The sequence below is a fragment of the Ailuropoda melanoleuca genome, chromosome 10, assembly GCF_002007445.2.
Source record: "Ailuropoda melanoleuca isolate Jingjing chromosome 10, ASM200744v2, whole genome shotgun sequence".
NCBI classification, from domain to species: domain Eukaryota; kingdom Metazoa; phylum Chordata; class Mammalia; order Carnivora; family Ursidae; genus Ailuropoda; species Ailuropoda melanoleuca.
The window spans coordinates 79,409,297-79,429,680 of NC_048227.1; the positions used below are offsets into that span (position 1 = coordinate 79,409,297).

Below are 20,384 nucleotides of genomic sequence, written 5' to 3' on the forward strand. Positions count from 1 at the left end.
GCTTCGTCTCGATACTCAGCGCTGGAGATGTTCATTTGTAGAGATCCAGATGTATCTTCCTGCGTCTCAGGCTGATTCCGTGGATATTCCTGCTGGTCTGGTACCTATCCAGCTCAACTCAGGGGACCGGCTGAAAAAGGGGTCCCCTACTCCTCCGCCATCTTAACCTCCTCTTTGTGTCCTTTTAAATTTCTTTCGTAGGTGTTCTATAGTTTTCAGAGTATGGAACTTTTACTAATTTGGTTAGGCTTATTCCTAGGTATCTTATGGATTTGGGGGCAATTGTAAATGGAACAATTCCCTGGTTTCTCTTTCTGCTGCTTCATTATTGGTGTATAGAAATGCATCCAATTTCTGTACATTTATTTTATATCCTGCAACTTTGCTGAATTCGTGTATTAATTCTAGTAATTTTTTGGTGAAGTCTTTGGGTTTTCTACATAGAGTATCATGTCATCCGCAAATAGTGAAAGTTTGACTTCTTCCTTGCCGATATGGATGCTTTTTATTTCTTTTTGTTGTCTGATTGCTGAGGCTAGGACTTCCAGTACCATGTTAAATAACAATGGTGAGAGAGAACATCCCTGTCTTGTTCTTGACTGTAGAGGAAAAGCTCTCAGTTTTCCTCATTGAGGATGATATTAGCTATGGGTCTTTCATACATGCCCTTTTATGATGTTGAGGTGTGTTCCCTCTATACCTACTCTTTTGAGTGTTTTTATCAAAAATAGATGCTGTATTTTGTCAATTGCTTTTCCTGCATCTATTGGGAGGATCATAGGTTCTTTTTGTTTTTTTTTTTTAATTTCTTTATTCGACAGAGATAGAGACAGCCAGTGAGAGAGGGAACACAAGCAGGGGGAGTGGGAGAGGAAGAAGCAGGCTCATAGAGGAAGAGCCTGATGTGGGGCTCGATCCCATAACGCGAGATCACACCCTGAGCCGAAGGCAGACGCTTAACCGCTGTGCCACCCAGGCGCCCCAGGATCATAGGTTCTTATCCTTTCTTTTATTAATGTGGTGTGTCACGTTGATTCATTTGCAAATATTGAACCACCCCTGCAGCCCAGGAATAAATCCCACTTGATCATGGCAAATAATTCTTTTAATGTACTGTTGGATTTGACTTGCTAGTATCTTGTTGAGGATTTTTTTGTATCCATGTTTATCAGGGATATTGGCCTGTAATTCTCTTTAGAAGGATCTTTGTCTGGTTTTGGAATCAAGGTAATGCTGGCCTTGTAGAATGAGTTTGGAAGTTTTCCTTCCATTTCTATTTTTTGGAACAGTTTGAGAAGAGTAGGTATTAACTCTTCTTTAAATGTCTGGTAGAATTCCTCTTGGAAGTCATCTGGCCCTGGACTTTTGTTTGTTGGGAGATATTTGGTTACTGATCCAATTTCTTTGCTGGTTAGGTCTCTTCAAATTTTCTATTTCTTCCTGTTTCAGTTTTGATAATTTGTAGGTTTCTAGGAATTTGTCCATTTCTTCAAGATTGCCCAGTTTGTTGGCATATAATTTTTCATAATGTACTCTTATTATAATTGTTCATATTTCTCTGATGTTGGTTGTGATCTCTCCTCTTTCATTCATGATTTTATTTATGTGGGTTCTTTCTCTTTTCTTTTTGATAAATCTGGCTAGGGGATTATCAATCTTATTAATTCTTTCAGAGAACCAGCTCTTAGTTTCATTGATCTGTTCTACTGGGTTTTTTTTTTTTTTATTTCTATCATTTATTTTTGCTCTAATCTTTATTATTCTTTCTTCTGCTGGCTTTCAGCTTTATTTCCTGTTCTTTTACTAGCTCCTTTATGTGTAAGGTTAGGTTGTATATTTTCAACTATAATTTGCTCAAATAAACCTTCTGCCCCCTCTTTCCCTCTTTTTGTCTTCTGGGACTCCTATGATTCGAATGTTATTATGCTCTACGGAGTTGTTGAGTTCCCTAATTTACATCTGTGATCCAATATTTTTCTTTCCCTGTTCTTTTCAGCTTCATTATTTTCCATAATTTTATCTTCTGTATCACGTATTTGTTCCTCTGCTTCTTCTATCCTTGTCATCATTACATCCAGTCAGTTTTGCACTTCAGTTATAGCATTTTTTAACTGTGGCCTGTCTAGTTTTTAGGTCTTTTATCTCTGCAGTAAGGGTCTCTCTGGTTTCTTCTACACTTTTCTCAAGCTCAGCTAGTGTCCTTGTGATTGTTTTAAATTCTGGTTCAGGAATGTTACTTATATCTATTTTGATTAGCTCCCTGACTGTGATCTCTTCTTATTCTTTCTTTTGGGATGAATTCCTCCATCTTGGCATTTCGTGTAGGTGTCTATCTTTCGTGTGTTAGGAAGGCCTATGCCTGGTCCTATTTCCACGAGAGCTGAAGTTCTACAACACTCTATGATCAGTAGACCTGGTGTGTGTAGTGGGGTTATGCTGGTCTTCTGGGGGAGGGGCCTGTTGCTGCTCTGGCTCTCAGTCACACTTGCCCTATTAAAAAAGGCACTTGCAGAGCATAGGGAGGCAGGGCTTGGTCTAAGTGGCTCAAGCCTCCACTGTGTGAACTGTGCTGCTCGCTGAAGTCCTTGTGTGTTAATGGGAGGGGTGAAAAATGGCATTTGCCCATTCTCTTCCCCAGAGAGGGGAGTTCACAACTGTGACTGTGTAGGAAACCCCCACAGAAAAGTGAACAATCTCCCTCCTGTGTCCCAAGCATCCGTCAGATCCTTGCCTTGACCTTGTCTGTGTCTGCACTGTCCCCCACCCCTGGTGGTAGTGCAGTGCTCCTGTGTTTTATCTCAGGTATATGGCTGGGTTTCAAAACTTCAAATTTTAGGGACTGAACACAGTTTGGACCCATAATCCTGTGATCCTGTGGACCTGAGATTCTCTGGGGGAGGATCTTGCCCTGCTGTGGTTTGTCCCAGAATACCAGTCACAGGACTGCACAAGGACTTGGAGTTTATGCTAAAGCACAGCAAAACGCTGGCATCCGGGTTAGCTGCCCTCAGATGCCTCTTCTCGTATGCTAACAAATGGGGCAGGTCAGTGGAGCCCTCCCACTCATTTGTTCCCTGAGAGGCAGTGCGACTTCTCCCAAATGTACTCCAAGAAGGGGAACTATCTCTCCCGGCATGACCCAGGGGATCCTCGGATGCTTCCAGTCCCTCGCCTCTATCCTCCATCTCCTTCACAGGAGCACTGCTGTGCCCACCAGGCTTTACCCTGGTGATGTTGCGTACTTCTAAAACTTCAGACTTTCATCTCTGCTGCTTGTAAAAACTTGCTACAATCAGCCCCTCTCATTTTCCTAGCCATTGGTTTGGGGGAAGTGCTTTACTTATGTAATCCCCCACATGGTGTTTTTTGTTTTTTGTTTCTCTCTCCTCTCTCTGTGGTCAGGGCTCCCTCCTCTCCATAGCATCCATGATTCTTTTCTCCTCCAAATCACATCCCTGCACCTCCTACCTTCCATGATGTGGCCTCTTTTCTCCCTCTAGTTGTACAGGTAGTTCTCTCAGTCCTCAGATTGATTTCCTGGGGTTTGGAATGATTTGATAATTATCTAGTTGTGTTCAAAGGAAGAGGCAAGCATAAGGTCCTTCTACTCCTCCACAATCTTAACTCCTCCTTCTGTACTTGTATTTATACTTCTTGGGGTTCACTGAGCTTCTTGAATCTGTAAATAGGTGTGTTTCATGAAATTTTGGAAGCTTTTGGACATGATTTTTTCAAATATTTTTTCTATCTCATTCTTTGTCTTCTTCTGGCACTCCAATTGCATATGTTAGAAATATGCTTTAATTATATGTATGTTAGATTTTTTTATTTTGTCTCACAGATCATTGCAGCTCTATTCACTTTTTTCAGTTCAGTAGTTTTTCTCTCTGTTCTTCATGTTGGGTAATTTCAGACTGATCTAGCTTAAAATTCCCTGAGTCCTTCTTTTGTCATCTTCAGTCTACTGCTAGCCCTTCCAATAAATTCCTTACATTTTATTTTTTAAGTCTCAGATTTCTATTTGATCCTCTTTTACAGTTTATGCTTTTTCTATTTGCTCATTCATTATGAGAATTTTTTTTTTACATTCTTGAGCACATTTTAATAGCTGCTTTGAAATTCTGCTAATTTTAACATTTTGATTATTTTGGATTCAGTTTCCACATTGCCTTTTCCCTTGCGTAAGAGTCATGTTTTCCTGTTTCTTAGTATATATAATAATTTTATATCATATCAAGGATCATGAGTAATACATTGCCCAGATTTCTGGATTCTGTTGTTTCTTTTCAAATAATATGATTTAAAAAAATGTCATCAAGGGTTAACCTGCCTTAAGACTTTATATCTGTTTCCCCAGTAGGAAGCAGCTGAAATTGCTGTGCATTTGTTTAGCCTTGGCTACATTGCTAAGAATCTGCCCCATACATGTGTAGTTCAAAAGCCAGCCAGAGATTTAGATATAGTTAATATATAGAATAATGGTCTTCCTTTTTCAGAGTCTCTCCTTTCTGGGATTTTCCCTAACCTTCCATTTCCAGTAGTTGTGGTTGCTCTAAAGTCTGCCCTCTAGTTTTCCAAGAAATAAAACAAAATTTTGACAATCAGTTGCCCCATGTGGCACTGACAGTGGTCTGCCCTTATAGTAGAAGCCATAAAAATTGGAGGTTAGCCACTGCCATTCTTTTTTTCAAGCATTGATCAGCATCCAAACCCTCCCTCCCCCAGTTCTACTTTTGTCTTTAGGTAGTTGTTTTAAAATTTTTAAAGTTTACATTTGTTATGTGCAAGATAGTTAGTCTTGCAGAAGCTCCCAGTAGTTGTGTTGTATTTTATTATATGCTGGATTGGGTGAAAAATCTCTACATAGTCAGTTTGAGAAGCACTGCCTTATGAGACATTTCACGAGCTCCTATAACCAAGATCCCTAGAACCATCCTGTCTCTATCATTCCTCAAACCTGATTGCTCAGCAAACCCTTTAATTCTCTGAGCCATCCAATAGCTTATCAGTAGATTCATTTTTTTTTTAATGTTGGCCATAGGTCATTCAGTTGTATGCAAAGAACTATAACTGATACAGTATTATCCAAAATTTCTACAATGAACATGCTTTCTTATCCTAATATAAGATATCTAATATCTAATATCTTATCCTAATATTTCATATTAGGATAAGAAAGCCACAACTGTCATTTACAAATAAAGAGATCATCTATAACTTGGATACACATGAGGAAAGTTGGCATCAGCTATAACTCAGTGTCATGTGCTGGTCATATGATATCAGAAAATGAATACAGCAGACAGCATAAGTGTTCAGCATTTACTAGAAGTTAAATTTATTGTTGCAAAATAATAGCATAGAATGTCCAAACCAAAAGAGTCTTTAAAAGCATCTCATTCAATTCCCCGCTACATTTTGTAGATGGAGCACTTGAGGATCAGAGACTAGAAGTATTTTGACCAAGGCTATAGAGTCAGAAAATGATAGAGAGGAGAGTTGACATAAAGAATTCTTGAATCGTCAGTCTGCCCTCTAACTTGATCGGTGGGGTTAGAACTGGTTAGGTGACTAGGACTTTTTTCTCTCTTCAATGTAGTTCTAGTTCTAAGGACAGGAGTGGTCCTAGTTTTACTCCAATGTGTCTCTAATGAAAACTGCAGTTATCAAACACATTTTAGAGCATCAGGACACATTTTTCAAAGAAATGTTACACAGATAACAGCAGAAGTAGTCTAGAGAAAGCAGCATTGGGGTCTGGAGTCCTACACACTCAGGTCCCCCTTGTATCACAAGTGAATACATTTGATGTGAATTTAGGGTTTGCTCTATTGGCCACTACTTTTTTTTTTTCATTTATAAATTACCTGTGTTGCTGGTTTATAATTAGCTTATTCATAAATCTTAAGTATTATCTCCAATTATCTTCCTCAGTATGTTTAGTTCCCACAAATTCTGAATTTGCACTGTAGCAAGCAGCCCCAGCACCCAAAGAGCTCTGGGGAGCATCTGGTAGCAATAACAATGACTGAGAAAACATTCTTAGTAAGACTTATGAAAACTTTGGGGCACCTGGGTGGCTCAGTCGGTTAGGTGGGTGCCTTCGGCTCAGGTGATGATCCCAGAGTCCTGCAATTGAGCCCCACATTGGGCTCCTTGCTCAGTGGGGAGCCTGCTTCTCCCTCTGCCTGCTGCTCCCTCTGCCTGCTGCTCCCCCTGCTTGTGCTCTCTCTCCTGTCCAATAAAAATTAAATACAATCTTTAAAAAAACTTACAAAAAGTTAGATGAGAATCACACCAAACCCTCAAAATATGTCAGCTATTAATGTAGGCTTCATACTCCGCTTTTCAATCATGTAGCCCCATTCTTTCCTATAACCATTTCCCCCTTAATAAACTAGGTTTCCAATTAAAGGCCTTACATATTAACTTTACAAGCTATGACCAGATGTCTTTCTTAATTATTGCATTCTTATTCATCTTGTCTCTTATTTTCTTTTTCATTTTCTTCCCTCTTACCAACTTTTCTTTCTCCTTTGATTCTTCCCTTGATATAATAGGATTCTATCTTCTTTGGCCTAAACCTCTCTTCAGCTACAACTGATTTTCTGCAGTATGTTTAAAACCAAATGTTACATCAGCCAAGACTAGACCTACATGATCCTGAGCTGCAGCAGGATAATATTTCCCGAGTTTTCTCCTATTTCTTACCTCCCATTTCCATTCATTGGATTTCTTTTCTATCCCCAAAGGTAGGGACATTTAAAAAGTTTTCAAATTAAATGCAGTTTTCTTTTAAACGCGGTTCTCTAGGATGCCCCAAACCTCCCACTAACTCCCAAGAGATGTTAATTTATCTTGCTCTAGTTCTGTAGTTACTGTAGTTTTCAACATGGCTTTTCTTAGGTTTGCTATCTACCCAGTTGTTTCTTTAAACTTATTTAATTCAATGTGTTCACTCAGTACACATTAGTTTAGTGATTCCAATACGCAAGTTACTGTACTAAGTGCTGGGCAGTTTAGGGCAAGAGAAAGTAAGAACCTATCTATCTATCTATCTATTTTAAATATTTTATTTATTTATTTGATGAGAGAGAGAGTGCACAAACAAGGAGAGCAGTAGGCAGAGGGAGATGGAGAGGGAGAAGCAGCCTCCCCACTGAGCAAGGAGCAGACCTGGGGCTCGATCCCAGGATCCTGGGATCATGACCTGAGCCAAAGGCAGACACGTAACTGACTGAGCCACCCAGGTGCCCCTCCATATATTTTCATATGAAGCTCTCTATAAGATAAATAACTACATCCACAGGCACAGTGGTAAACACTTTAAATAACCATCCTATTTAATCCTCACAAAGTTTTATAGTATTATCACGATTTTGCTGGCTCAGAAAAGTAAGTAATTTGTCCAAGGCCACAAAGTGAGCTGAAATTTGAACTCAGCTCAGCTGGTCCCCATCACTTCAAGACATAAAATCTTGAATGGGCCCTGGGCCAGCTTCTCTTCCCAGCTCTGGTCTTCCAAGTAAGCTTGTGGTGGTTTAACTCAAAGATCTTTTCTATCATTTAATCTGTCCTACATCTCTTCTTCTGACATCTATCATAGGCTGAATTGTGTTCCCCCAAAATACATATGTTCGAGTCCTAACCCCCTGCACCTCATATCAAAACCCTATCTGGAGGATTGTTCTAGATGCAATTAGTTAAGATGAGATCATACCAGAGTAGGGTGGGCCCTTAATACAAGGTAACTAGTATCCTTGGGGCGCTTGGGTTGCTCAGTCGGTTAAGCATCTGCCTTCTGCTCTGGCCATGATCTCAGATCCTGTCGGCAGCCTCCCTGCTCAGCCAGGAGTCTACTTCTCCCTCTTCCTCTGCCCCCCCACTCCGCTTGTGCTCTCTCTCTCTCAAATAAATAAAATCTTTTTTAAAAAGTTAACTAGTATCCCTATAAAAAAAGAAAAATTTGGACACAGACAGGGAGAACATGGAATGTGAAGATGGAATCATGCTGCCACAGCCAAGGAACACCAAGATTTCTGGCAAACCTCCAGAATTTAGGAGGAAGGAATAAGCAGATTCCCCCTCACAGTTTAGAAAGAACCAACCCTGCAGACGCCATGATTTCAGACTACTTGCCTTCAGAACTGCAAGACAATAACTTCCTGTTGCTTTAAGTCACCCAGGTTTTGATACTTTGTTATGGCAGCTGAAGCAAACTAATAAAATATCTAAACTTAGATCCGGAATTTCTACTGCTCTCTTTTTCTGCCTAACACTGCAATATTCCCTGTCCCATCTATCCAACTTTTTATAGCACAATGAGGTGGAACCAGTTGCACTGTTCCCAATTTCAGATGTGAAGAGCTATCATTGAATTCTGTGATGATCCACATTTGGGCAATCATTCAAATGGATGAAGGGTTGGAAGCATGAGCTTTGAAGTCCACTGGGCTCAAATAACCAGTTTCTGCATTTACTAGCTCTTGGGCAACCCTCTAAGCTTATTTCCTTACTTTGTTAAGGGAGGCTAATACCACCACCACCACACAGGTCTCAAGGACAATCAAGGGAGAAAACATCATAGTTCAGCATATTGGTTGGCACATAGAAAGTGCTAAACAAAATTACTTCTTATTTAATGTTCCTAAAACAAACTTTAGAATTTACTTTTCATGCGTATTTCAGATGCACATTTGTGTACTGTAAGTATTATAATCTGCTAGTATAAGAGTGACTCTGGCCGTTAGTCTCTACTGTCTTACACCTTTGGCAATATCTAAAATGGAGAGGAGGTAACCTTAAACAAGTGAACTAAGAAAATTTATATTAAAGAATCCTTGAATAACCACTGTGTCCTTTAAGTTCATTCCTAGGATTAGAAACAGCTATATACTAGAACTTCAATATATATATATATATATAGAGAGAGAGAGAGAGAGAGAGAGAGAGAGAGGTCTGGTTCTAAGGAAAGAGGTTTATAACTGATAGAACAGGTATTTATAAGGTGAAATATTAAATAGGCCCATGATATTTGAGTCTACATAAAAGACTACCAACTGTTGGAAACAGAAATCAGCAACATAAGCAAAAAGGTACTTAATTGTTTTCCCCCTGTATAAATACATTGTTTGGAAATGAATATTTTCCCCTTTTATGTTTCTTAAGTTTTTACCAAATTCTCTGTCTTCTCTCTAAGATTTGGGGTTTTTCTCGGGGGAGGGGTGGAGAGAAATCTAATATGAAATCTAATGCTTAGCACATTAACTTTAGATAATTAGAAATTGTTGAAACTACCACATTCTTTTTTGAGAATACAAGTGTGGTATGATAACTTCCAAAAAAGCCAAGGAGGCATCTGTGCCTTTACCCTACTCTCTCCTCCCCTTAGAATACCCTCTCCTTTTCTCTCACGCTCCCTGTTTGGAACCCTTTCATTTGTTGTTGTTCTTTTCCCATTTCAAACGTTGCCACAGACTCAAATCCATCTTTATTTTTCCACATCATCGCCACTCTCTAACCACCCCCCCCACGCCCGCCACTTTGTATCTACCCTGTAGCATTTAGGTATTCTAATATTTAGTTCAAATCTTACTCCTACCACAACCGTGAGAGCGGCAGAAATAAATCTCATTCTTATAAACTCTGCAGCTTTTTTTTTTTTTAAAAACAAAAGTTCAATAGGTTATTAAATCAACAAATAAGTGAGCAGCCTTTTAGGATGAGTTATGAATAGAAAGAAACAGCTCACCACTTTTAAATGAAAATCTGTGAGCATTCAAAAAGGTAAATACGGGCTATATAAATTTAAGTTCCAGTATATCTCTGTTGTTCTGGTTAATTTCACACTCATGTTACCCATTTTTGTTTTCTTCACAGCGCTCCTCTCACTGTATCCACGGTACCCGCACGTATCAAATGCCTAACTGCTGCTGACTGGCTTGGAGACTTGTCAGGAGAGGAAGTTAAAAAAAAGAAAAGAAAAAGAGACTTTACCGAGAACACGCTGCCGTATTTCATATATTTGCGTTTTGAAATGGGGTAGGAGAATGCCAATAAATGCAAAATTCAAAATGTTGCTTCTAGTAAAAGTCAGAGTTCCAGGGTCCTCAGATTCCACTTCTAACTCCGCCAGTCCTGCATAGCAAAATTAATGCCGGATTTCTCAAAGACCACATTCTCATTACATTCCGGATCCAGTTCCTGTGCCTGGCACACTTCTGGCGTTATAAACGCACCTACTGAATCCCGATCCGTGCGGGATTACAAATTTAGGGGACAATCTAGTGCTACAAACAAACAAACAAACAGAACAAAAGCAAAAAAACAACTTCATTTAGAACCAACTACATTTGGAAACCGTAACCAACCACCTAAGGTTCCACTCTACTAACACACCGCCGGTAAAGTGAATTTACCACGTGCTTGGTATTGAAAACGTGCTGGCTTTCCTTTCACAACAAATGAGGATCACCCATAAAACGACACATTCTTAGACATTTAGAGTGACTCAGAAGAGAAGGGAAAGCGTGCCGCTCAGGAAGACCCAGTTAGTGGGATCGACAAAAAATTACAAGGTAATGCGACAAAGGTTACAACTGAGTTAGCGAAGAAGCGAAAGCTCCAGCGAGTTTACAACACAACGCAGAGGCGCGCTTGGCCCCTCTCGCGCTCCGTAGAACGAGCTCTCTGGGCCTCCGTAGACCATGTCTCTGGCGGGGAAGGACGGCCTGAGGCTGCCCGCGTTGGTGCCTGCTGCGCGTGTCAATGAACGGCCACTCAGAGTTAGAAGACTAGGAATACTCTTGTCTCAGAACCGCCTTAATCCGGAAACAGAAATTCTCGAGGCCCGGCACTATCAGAGCCACCTCTTTCATGAAAGGGAGTGCACATGCGCATGGGGGTCCTGGGAAGCCCTTAAATACCGTCATGCGGGCGCGTACGATCTCTTTCCCTGCCGCCGCCGAGTCGCGCGGAGGCGGAGGCTCGGGGTGAGTTGAACGAGGTGGGGCTGGTAGTTGTGTTTTTGCTGTGTTTGGCGGGGTTTGGTCTTTGGCGGGGTTTGGTCTTTGGCTGAGCTATTTAGTCAACTGATTTTTTTTTTTAAATTTGGTTTTGTATTACAGTGCAGTCAAGATTCGGCTACACTCGTAATCCACCGCCATGGCCGAGGAAGGGTGAGCCCAGGGTCGGGGTCGTGGTGCTGGGAGGGCGTGGGCAGCGGGCGGTGCGGGCTCAGGGTAGGCCGCGGCGCCTTAAGGGCACCTGATGTAATTTATGATTATTAAGTCTAAGTCATTAAGTGTTGTGTGGGGGGATTTACTGATAGTTTTGCCTTTTATTTTAGCATTGCTGCTGGAGGTGTAATGGACGTTAATACTGCTTTGCAAGAGGTGCTGAAGACCGCCCTCATCCACGATGGCCTAGCACGTGGAATTCGCGAAGCTGCCAAAGCCTTAGACAAGTACGTGTATCAGTCTCAATACTGTGGGTTGTTGGAACCGGAACAAAACTACAGCCGAGGGAAGAAAGCGTGAAGTTCATGGTGTTAGCACAAAAGTTCTGAATGGCATCCGTCCTACAGGAAACCTAGGAAAAGGTATCAGATTCAGATCTATATAGCCCACAAACTCTGGGTTTCTGTTTGGAATGGGATGAGTATTTGATTTTTTTAAAGACTACAGTGTTTGGATGATGACTTAAATTGTCGGATACCCCTTCACTCTTTTTATGAGTGAAACATAACAGTCTGACAAACCTGTAGGTTGTGGGGCTAATTTTACTTAAAAGGACAGATAAGGAATCCTTCTTTGTCAGCTTGCAGAAATTGAACCGTCAAGTTGAACTGTCAAGTTGCAAGCTAATGCTGCAGAAACGCCTGGGCTCTGAAACGAATTGAGAAACTGGTANACTGTCAAGTTGCAAGCTAATGCTGCAGAAACGCCTGGGCTCTGAAACGAATTGAGAAAGTGGTAGCTGTAGAAATAAAAATATGGAATATTCGTAAATACATTCGTTTAGTTTTTGGGCCGGTTGTATTGGCAAACCAGCTGCATGCGTTAACTGTTTAAGAATTTCATAGCCAGAAAATTTAATTCATTCAACTCATTTTGGTGTAGACTGGCCACTTCAGTCCATTGGAGATAGCACTCTTGTTGGAAGCTGTTCAGGTCCTGGTGTGACTATTTGTACAATGGCAGTGCTGCACATAATTAATTTTCTGGGCCAGTAACTGGTAACAACTAATAGTGGTCGTTTGTGTTTCACACAACAGCTTTTGAACGTGTGTGGCTTGCAAGGAAGGATGGTACTGCTTTGGCCACAAATTGGTAAACTAATTCTATATGAACTTAGTATTTTGGGGAGTTAACTGGAGGCTTGATTTTGTAGATGAACGAATCCATGCTGTTAACAGGTTGCTCAAACTGAAGTGGATGTATTCCTCAGGGGGGTGTTGCTTGTGTGTTGCCAGTGTAGTCATTGCAAAGATCTCCTTCGTAAAGTTAAAGAGAGTAGTAGATTCAGACCTGAGTTTTGGCTTATACTGCATTTTGCATTTCAGGCGCCAAGCCCATCTTTGTGTGCTTGCATCCAACTGTGATGAGCCTATGTATGTCAAGTTGGTGGAGGCCCTTTGTGCTGAGCACCAAATCAACCTAATCAAGGTAAGTTACCCATTTAATTCGATTTATCTAAATTGTTAAGAGATACCTGAGCTTAATGAAAGTTGAGCCAGTTAGGGTTATGTCTGGATAATGCTGTTGTATCCTATCAGTAAATTTTGTAAAGAAAGCGTTCTTGCTTTCTGGTTCTGTGAAAAACATCACATAGATTTGGTATCTTGGTCTACTAAAGCTAGTTGTGGAAATGTTCTATTCCTGCAGAATTAATTGTTAATTTTGGTGTTGGTATAGAACAGAAATGAGGTAGAGTGCTTTCAGGTGATCTCGGTGCTGTACATGATGACAACTGGCTCCCTCTACTGAACTGCCATGAGGAAACTGCCATGTCACCCTATCTGACTACAGCTACCTTTTGAGTCTGATATGTTGTCCGTAGCATTAATGTCTGCTAATACGGTGTTGTGTGTGTTTATTTATTTTTTTTGATTTCTCTCAATAGGTTGATGACAACAAGAAACTAGGGGAATGGGTAGGCCTCTGTAAAATTGACAGAGAGGGGAAACCCCGTAAAGTGGTTGGTTGCAGTTGTGTGGTGGTTAAGGTAAGTCAGTGTTCAGTGTTTATCTCTGGGATGAAGGTTGTGCGGGGAAGCTGCAGAATTCTGTGCGGGCTTTTAATTGTTGAGAAAGTCGAGAATGTCATAAAGAAGAAATGGGTGATTTTCAACATTTTAAAATCCCCTTTTCTGCCTTTGAGAAAAGGAAGATAGGCTGTAATGAAGCCAGCCAGTTAATCTGCTTACCTGAATGTGTTTCTGCAGAAATTTCACAAACGCTGGCAATAGTAATGCCATGTTACGAGCCTTAAAGACATTGAAGTCCTTAAGGTCCCTGAAAATGGCTATAAGAGATTTTAATGATGGAAGCAGTTTCATAAGACAAGTAATTCTGTAAAGCTTCACCATAACTAGTACTAACAACTTGGTAGAGTTTCTAAATGTTAATTTAAAAAAATGGTTTTTATTATTTTTTTTAGGACTATGGCAAAGAGTCTCAGGCGAAGGATGTCATCGAGGAATACTTTAAATGCAAGAAATGAACAAATAAACTTGGTTCTTGTTCCTCACCTCTGGTTTTTTTTGGGGGGGCAGTAGAATAAGATCTGTTAGCAACAGACAAAAGATGATCGTTACAGAATTAGCAGAATAACTGGAAACATGCTATTTGTCTCCTCCTGGTTTCTAAATGAAAGCCTACTCTAACCACTCAGTAACCAGTGTTGGCAACTGAAAACAGGATGACCTAAGTAAAGATAGCCTTACAGTGATTGTGACAGCCAGGGTTTCTTAGGCGCTGTTTGTCACAATCAAGACTAGACAGCTTGGGACCTGGAGAAATGGCCTGAGGTCAGTTAAGTGTGGATGTCACTTTGCAGTCTTGGAACTTGACAGCCGATTGAAAAAGCTGAACAAGTTGATAGAAAAGTACAAAGGTGGTCAGGATTGGATTTAGGCTGTGGGGTACAAAGTATAGGATGTCCAGGAGTGCTTATGAAAATGCCCATTAGAAAAGATCAGCATGTCCTTGGCATTTATTAACCTCTGATGTTAAGTGTTAAGCGCGGAAGCAGGTTATTCTTCGATATACTCAAGTCTCAATCTTCACAGGGAGAGGCAGTGATGACCCATGTATTTCAGGCCTGGACCAAGTCGGTGCAAGCATGAATTAGGTAGGATTCATGGAAATGTAATCCAAATCCCTGCGAAATTGCTGCCGGAGGATACTTTGAGTTTATCTACTCAGGTTTTCTAGTACTGCTGTGTAGTTATGGGGGCACATGAAGCCGAGCTGGGGCCAGATCTGGTTTTGAATGCTCATTTGTATGGTGACTATTTTTCTTCGCATGTTAGGGATTTATAAGTTTAAGCCCTTCTCTAAAGCCATCCATCGATACTGTGGCAACCTCTAGTATCACTGAAGGGTGCTTGTTCTCTGCATGCTATCTACTGTGGTGGAGTGAATGGCCTCAAAAGCTCTAGAACTAACCATAAAGCCTTATGGATCGTTTTCTTAGATATTGTACTCTGGGGCCCATCTACCATTAAATGTCAACCCAAGCTATCTGGCATTTCTAAGGAAAGGGCTTGCTATTTGCTTTGAATTCTGGCTTGTATCAAGCTCTAAAGCAAACAGTTGTCGTTTACTCTCTCTGGCACTGTTGAGCTGTTGATGCAGTAGCCAGAACTGTCTCCAGTATTAGGTTTGGTGGTTGGTGGGAGTTCTGTAGCTTACGCTAGGGAGTCTGGCTGAGTACAGCATTCTGCATTCCCATTTTTTTCATTTATGCTTATTTTTGAGATCAGTGTGTTGTGAAAAGCTGAGCTGCTGAATGTCAACGTTCCACCACTGACTCAGATCAATCAGCAAGAAATGTGTGATTTTCAACATTTTAAAATCCTCTTTAATGCCTTTGAGCATTGGGTATTTTTTTTGATATTTGCATATCCACTGACCCCTCAAGTACAAAGCCGACTCCAGTCTTTCTAAGGAATACTCTGTGCCCTTAACTACATCTCTACCACCTTGCTGTAGCTTCTCAAAATAACTACCCAAGATGGTTTCCATCCCCTCATTTGCTTGTTTGGCTTTTGTCCTCTGCTAAAATGTCAGTGTGGTCCCCAAGACCTCTTTATGGTCAAATTCAGTAGCTTCACAGCGTTTTCCTCTTCACCTCTAGCTAGCATTTTTCTAGTGTAACTTCTGTCCATACTTAGCACTTTGCCGCTCTCTTCCTCTTTGGTCCTTTCTCTTTCTCCCTTTCCATTAGAACCAGAGTTTGGCTATGGCCCTGTTTACTTCCGTGCAGCCTTTCTAGGGACATTCCTGTAGCTTCTGCTCTAGATTCCTTTTATTTCAAGATCTGAGTTCCTGTTTTAGTTTTGGTTGGCCCCAGACATGGTGTGCACTAGGGAGCACCCTGGGAATACCCACCTGTACCTCAAGTTTTGTGTACTCTCGAAGTGAACTTGATCATCTTAAAATGTTTTCAGTTAGAGGAGAGTAGTTACTGAGTATCTAGTGTCGGGCTTTGCATCAAGCATTTACATCTACCAGTTTTCAAGGCAGAGGCCTCAGACATCCTCTGTTCCTGCCTTTCCCTCCTGTAGCCATCCCAGACTCTGCACCGATTGCTGTAGCTCCTCAACTAACTTTTAATGCTGTGAGTCACTGCTCACTTTGATTAACTCCTTCACGCTGCTCTCAGAGTTGTGGTTAATCTATGAGCTCGTTCTGCCTGAAGTGCTGTCTTCTCTCCCTGGCAGTCTACTACTCATCCTTCAAAACCCAGTCCAAATGTAACTTCAGCCTTAGGGTTGTGATTTGTCTGTACAGCTATATGGGATTCACAAGGGAGCTCATCCATGCTAACGTGCCAAGGCCGAAGCAGGTGTCTGCATTTTTAACTGGGAAAATGATAGTGAAACCAGTTGCTGTGTGCACTCAGAATCTTGAGGACTTGCCTCATGGACCCAAACACATGTGAGCCAAGCACTTTATACTGTTTTCTTGCTTTTCTGGTCAGTGAGACTTGGGCATTCCTGTTCACTTCAGCTGTAAGAAACCTCCAAGCCAAATACTCCGTTTTCTTTGTCCTTTACTTTTTTTTATTTTTGCTTGGTTCTGATTTTATTAACATTGGTATTACATGTGCTTTTGGCCACTTTAAATGCTTTAAAAAAAGCAAACCCAGGGTGTCCATAGTGGAATTATAACAGGGCTGTATTAAGTTGGTATCTGTTAAAAACAGGAATTCATTTTCAACTGGATTATAAAGGCAACAACTATTATGTAGGCAGAGTTTTAGATGGTTCAAGGGATATGTTCCAACAAACTTTGTTTTTTTTAAAGATTTTATTTATTTGAGAGAGGGAGACAGCACAAGCACAGGGAGCAGCAGGCAGAGGGAGAAGCAGGCTTCCTACTAAGCAAGGAGCCTGATGTGGGGCTTCATGCAGGGCTTGATCCCAGGAGCCTGGGATCATAACCTGAGTCAAAGGCAGACAATTAACCGACTGCCCACCCAGGCGCCCCTCAAACAAGCTTTTAATACCTCTTGATGCCCTCCTGAAACCCATAGAGAAGGAAGGTGAGGATATTTAGCTAAGGAAGGGAAAGAAGATCACAGCTTTCATCACTCCAGATGGATGATGGGACAGGCTGAGGGGGGTAAGGCATCATCTTCCCAGTCGGTCCTCAGCTCAATTCACAAGTCAGAACTTCCAGGCAGTAAGTTCCAGCAAGAGCAATGGGGGCATCATGGCCTGGCTAAGGAGGTGTCTGAGATGGAGGCCACCGGGCTCTCAGAGAACATATTGTGTGAAGTGTGACTCATTGCTGGTGGCCAGGTGCTGGGGGCAGAGGGGTCCTAGAGGTCAAAGTTGAAGATTAATCTTTCAGAGAGTGGTCAGGCATTTGGAACTTGGGATACATATTAATGCATCAGAGTGTTCAGAAGGATTCAGACTGGTGCTTGCCCCCCGGGGGGGGAAATTTTTGAGTCCTTCTAAAACACACACACACACACACACACACACACACACACACACAAAACATGGCTTATGCTTCAAATAGCACAAGCATACCTAAATTCAACCTGCTTTATCATCACAAGGTGTTTCTGTCAAATTTTTATCTAAACCCTGCACTACCTAACCACAGTCTGCTGATTGAAGTTGCTTACAATCTGGGTTTTGCTTGGAAAGGCTTAGAAATGAGGGAGGAAGGTGATCCTGAGGATTCTTTACACAAAAGGGGCAATTTTCTCAGCTCTTTCCTGGTTTGCATGAAGCATCCTTTAGGAGTATTTCTCTGCTTTTCTTTGACTCCATAGTCACTGTCATCACTGCATTCCTAAATTGATTTCCACAGCAAATTGGCTTTGGACAAGGAAAGTGCCAGAGAGGGGAGAGAGAAGTACTTTTATAGATAGAAACTCAATCTCTTTCAAGTCCTTTATGAACTAAACTGGGTTGTGAAATACATAAAGGTGGAGACACCAGGGATCATCCCGTGGCAATGCCAATCCAGGAGGTTCTGTTAACTTCTGTTTTTGATGATAAAGGAAAAAAATTGTACGGCATCAATGCAGAATGCCCATAGTTAAGAGCATGCGTTTATTGACCAATTACAAAGGGAAGCATGATTATAGCTATTAGCATATTTATCACAGGGCTATTAGAATATACTTTTTGGGGAGGGGTTAAAGTAGAACGATTAAGTTAATGTACAATTACATAATGGGATATTATGGTGCCTAAAAAACGGGCAGTTTGAAGGACTTTTTTTTTTTTTTTTTAAAGATTTTACTTATTTATTTGACAGGCAGTGAGAGAGGGAACACAAGCAGGGGAAGCCGGAGAGGGAAAAGCAGGCTTCCCACTGAGCAGGGAGCCCAATGTGGGGCTGGAGCCTGATGTGGGGCTCAATCCCAGGACCGCCCTATCACGACCTGAGCCAAAGGCAGCGCTTAATGACTGAGCCACCCAGGCGCCCCAGGACATTTGTTAATATACTTTTAAAGCAATATTCAAAATGTACAATAGGACCACGTTTTGTAAACAAAAAGGAAAAAAAAAAAGGAATATAAGGCTATACATCAAGGTTTTAGTGGTTTCTGAAAGGTGGGTATTTTTTTTTAATGATTCTTTATATTATGTTAATCACCATACAGTACATCCGCAGATTCCGATGTAAAGTTTGATGCTTCATTAGTTGCGTATAACACCCAGTGCACCATGCAATACGTGCCCTCCTTACTACCCATCACCAGTCTATCCCATTCCCCCACCCCCTCCCCTCTGAAGTCTTCAGTTTGTTTCTCATAGTCCATAGTCTCTCATGTTTCATTCCCCCTTCTGATTACCCCCCTTTTCTTTATCCCTTTCTTCCCCTACCAATCATCCTAGTTCTTATGTTCCATAGATGAGAGAAATCATATGATAATTGTCTTTCTCTGCTTGACTTATTTCACTTAGCATTATCTCCTCCAGTGCCGTCCATGTTGCAGCAAATGTTGAGAATTCGTTCTTTCTGATAGCTGAGTAATATTCCATTGTATGTATGGACCACAGCTTCTTAATCCAGTCATCTGTTGAAGGGCATCTCGGCTCCTTCCATGATTTGGCTATTGTGGACAATGCAGCTATGAACATTGGGGTGCATATGGCCCTTCTCTTTACTACGTCTGTATCTTTGGGGTAAACCCCCAGTAGTGCAATGGCTGGGTCATAGGGTAGTTCAATTTTGACTTTTTAAGGGACCTCCACACTGTTTTCCAGAGTGGCTGTACCAACTTGCATTCTGAAAGGTGGGTATTTTTGCTTACTTTTTCTTCAACGTGCTTTTGTAGTAAGAAAACATATATTTAAAGAAACAAGAAAATGGTATAGGACTCTCTTGGGATTAATATTAAGTACCAGTAATATAAAAGTAAAAAAAAAATAATAATGCGTTGTGAACAAGTGCATTAATTTCCTTGTCTAGTAAAATAGCAGTCAGGTAAAACACAAGCTTAAAAAGGCTGGCCTCAGACTTAACCAGCAGAGGGCAGCAAGAAGCTGGTACCTGGTGAGGGATCTGTCCGAAAACAAGGCAGACCAGCCTTGGTCTGAGAACAAGTACAGTTCTCCCTCCCACAGCACATACACTAAAATTGGAACAACGCAGAGAGATTAGTTTGGCCCCTGCGTAGGGATGACACGAAGATTCAGGAAGCAGCACTAACTACAGCAGGCTCCCCATGGGAAAAGCTGCTCGCCCCCCCCCCCCGAAGTAATAGTATTGGGCTCTAGTTTACGACTTCTGATTGCATTTTCTTTTTGCCCTAATATTGCCGAATCCAGGATCCCAGGCTAGTGAGGTTGTTTCATTATGTGCCAGAGGCTCTCAGTAGAGGCGATTGTGGTTATTTTATTACAACTAAGATATGAAACTCTGCAACGCATTCCTAGAGGAAAACGTTTGGGTCTGTAATTGTCTGCTGCTGTTAGACTCCTTCTCTTCCATTACACTGAGATTTGTCTAGAGCTCCCTGAAGGTCGGAAGGTTTCTGAGAAGGCCGATTTTGGAAAATGGGCACAATTTGGAGAGTATCAAGGCAACCGATGTATTTTGTAGATTACAGTCCACACAGTAACTCGGTGGAAGCATTGACTTTGTTCGGTGCAGTGTTTCCGGGGTCTTGAATAGTGCTTGGTGTGGTAGGCACTCAGAGGTTTTCTTTTGGATAAACAGGTTTGATTGACCTGCCTATCTATCTAGTAAGTTAGTTAATTTGTGGGTTTTCTTCTCAGGCTTAAACTCCACAGCCTCTTTTGACACTTCAATTTCTCATGTTCCTTTTTTTCTGGCAACAGCAGTGAATCTCTCAGGCTGGGCCTCTTTTAGACTAGAACAGTGCCAAGCTGTCTCAGCCACCCTTCACTCCAGCTCCACTCCAGGGAGCAGGGCAGAGAAATGTATCCTATCACAATATGGGGTACAGAGCGCTAAGAGTCTGAAAAATCATTTTAAAAGCCACTTTGGGACCTAGGAACAGTAAAAAGCACGTGAATTCAGTGAAACTATTTTTACATTGCAATAATTTCTTTTTGAAGCCTATTTATTAAGACACATGCCAACAGCACAGTATTGTACAAGTGACGTGAATTAAACCTTACACAAATGTAGTGTTTGTCTTTTTATTTTTCCTCCTCTCAACTGC

At 41.3% G+C, this 20,384-nt stretch overlaps 1 protein-coding gene and 4 non-coding genes across 7 annotated transcripts; all 5 read left to right on the top strand.

Annotated features, from left to right (window-relative positions):
• Positions 1-10,841: 10,841 nt before the first annotated feature.
• RPS12 (40S ribosomal protein S12) lies at positions 10,842-13,748 on the top strand. Of its 3 annotated transcripts, none has more exons than XM_002930975.4 (6): positions 10,842-10,991; positions 11,127-11,177; positions 11,348-11,464; positions 12,563-12,665; positions 13,123-13,224; positions 13,659-13,748. In XM_002930975.4, exons 2-6 carry the CDS (start codon positions 11,164-11,166, stop codon positions 13,719-13,721), a joined length of 399 nt encoding a protein of 132 aa, XP_002931021.1. In that variant the 5' UTR covers positions 10,842-10,991; positions 11,127-11,163; the 3' UTR covers positions 13,722-13,748.
• On the top strand, positions 11,686-11,758 carry LOC117804254. The gene has a single exon (XR_004628601.1). It is a non-coding gene; the product is annotated as a small nucleolar RNA SNORD101 (small nucleolar RNA).
• Positions 12,953-13,029, top strand: LOC117804269. Its single transcript, XR_004628616.1, has one exon. It is a non-coding gene; the product is annotated as a small nucleolar RNA SNORD100 (small nucleolar RNA).
• On the top strand, positions 13,402-13,531 carry LOC117804266. The gene has a single exon (XR_004628613.1). It is a non-coding gene; the product is annotated as a small nucleolar RNA SNORA33 (small nucleolar RNA).
• Positions 13,749-19,304: 5,556 nt separating the features above from the next.
• Positions 19,305-19,410, top strand: LOC117804312. The gene has a single exon (XR_004628650.1). It is a non-coding gene; the product is annotated as a U6 spliceosomal RNA (small nuclear RNA).
• Positions 19,411-20,384: the final 974 nt, after the last annotated feature.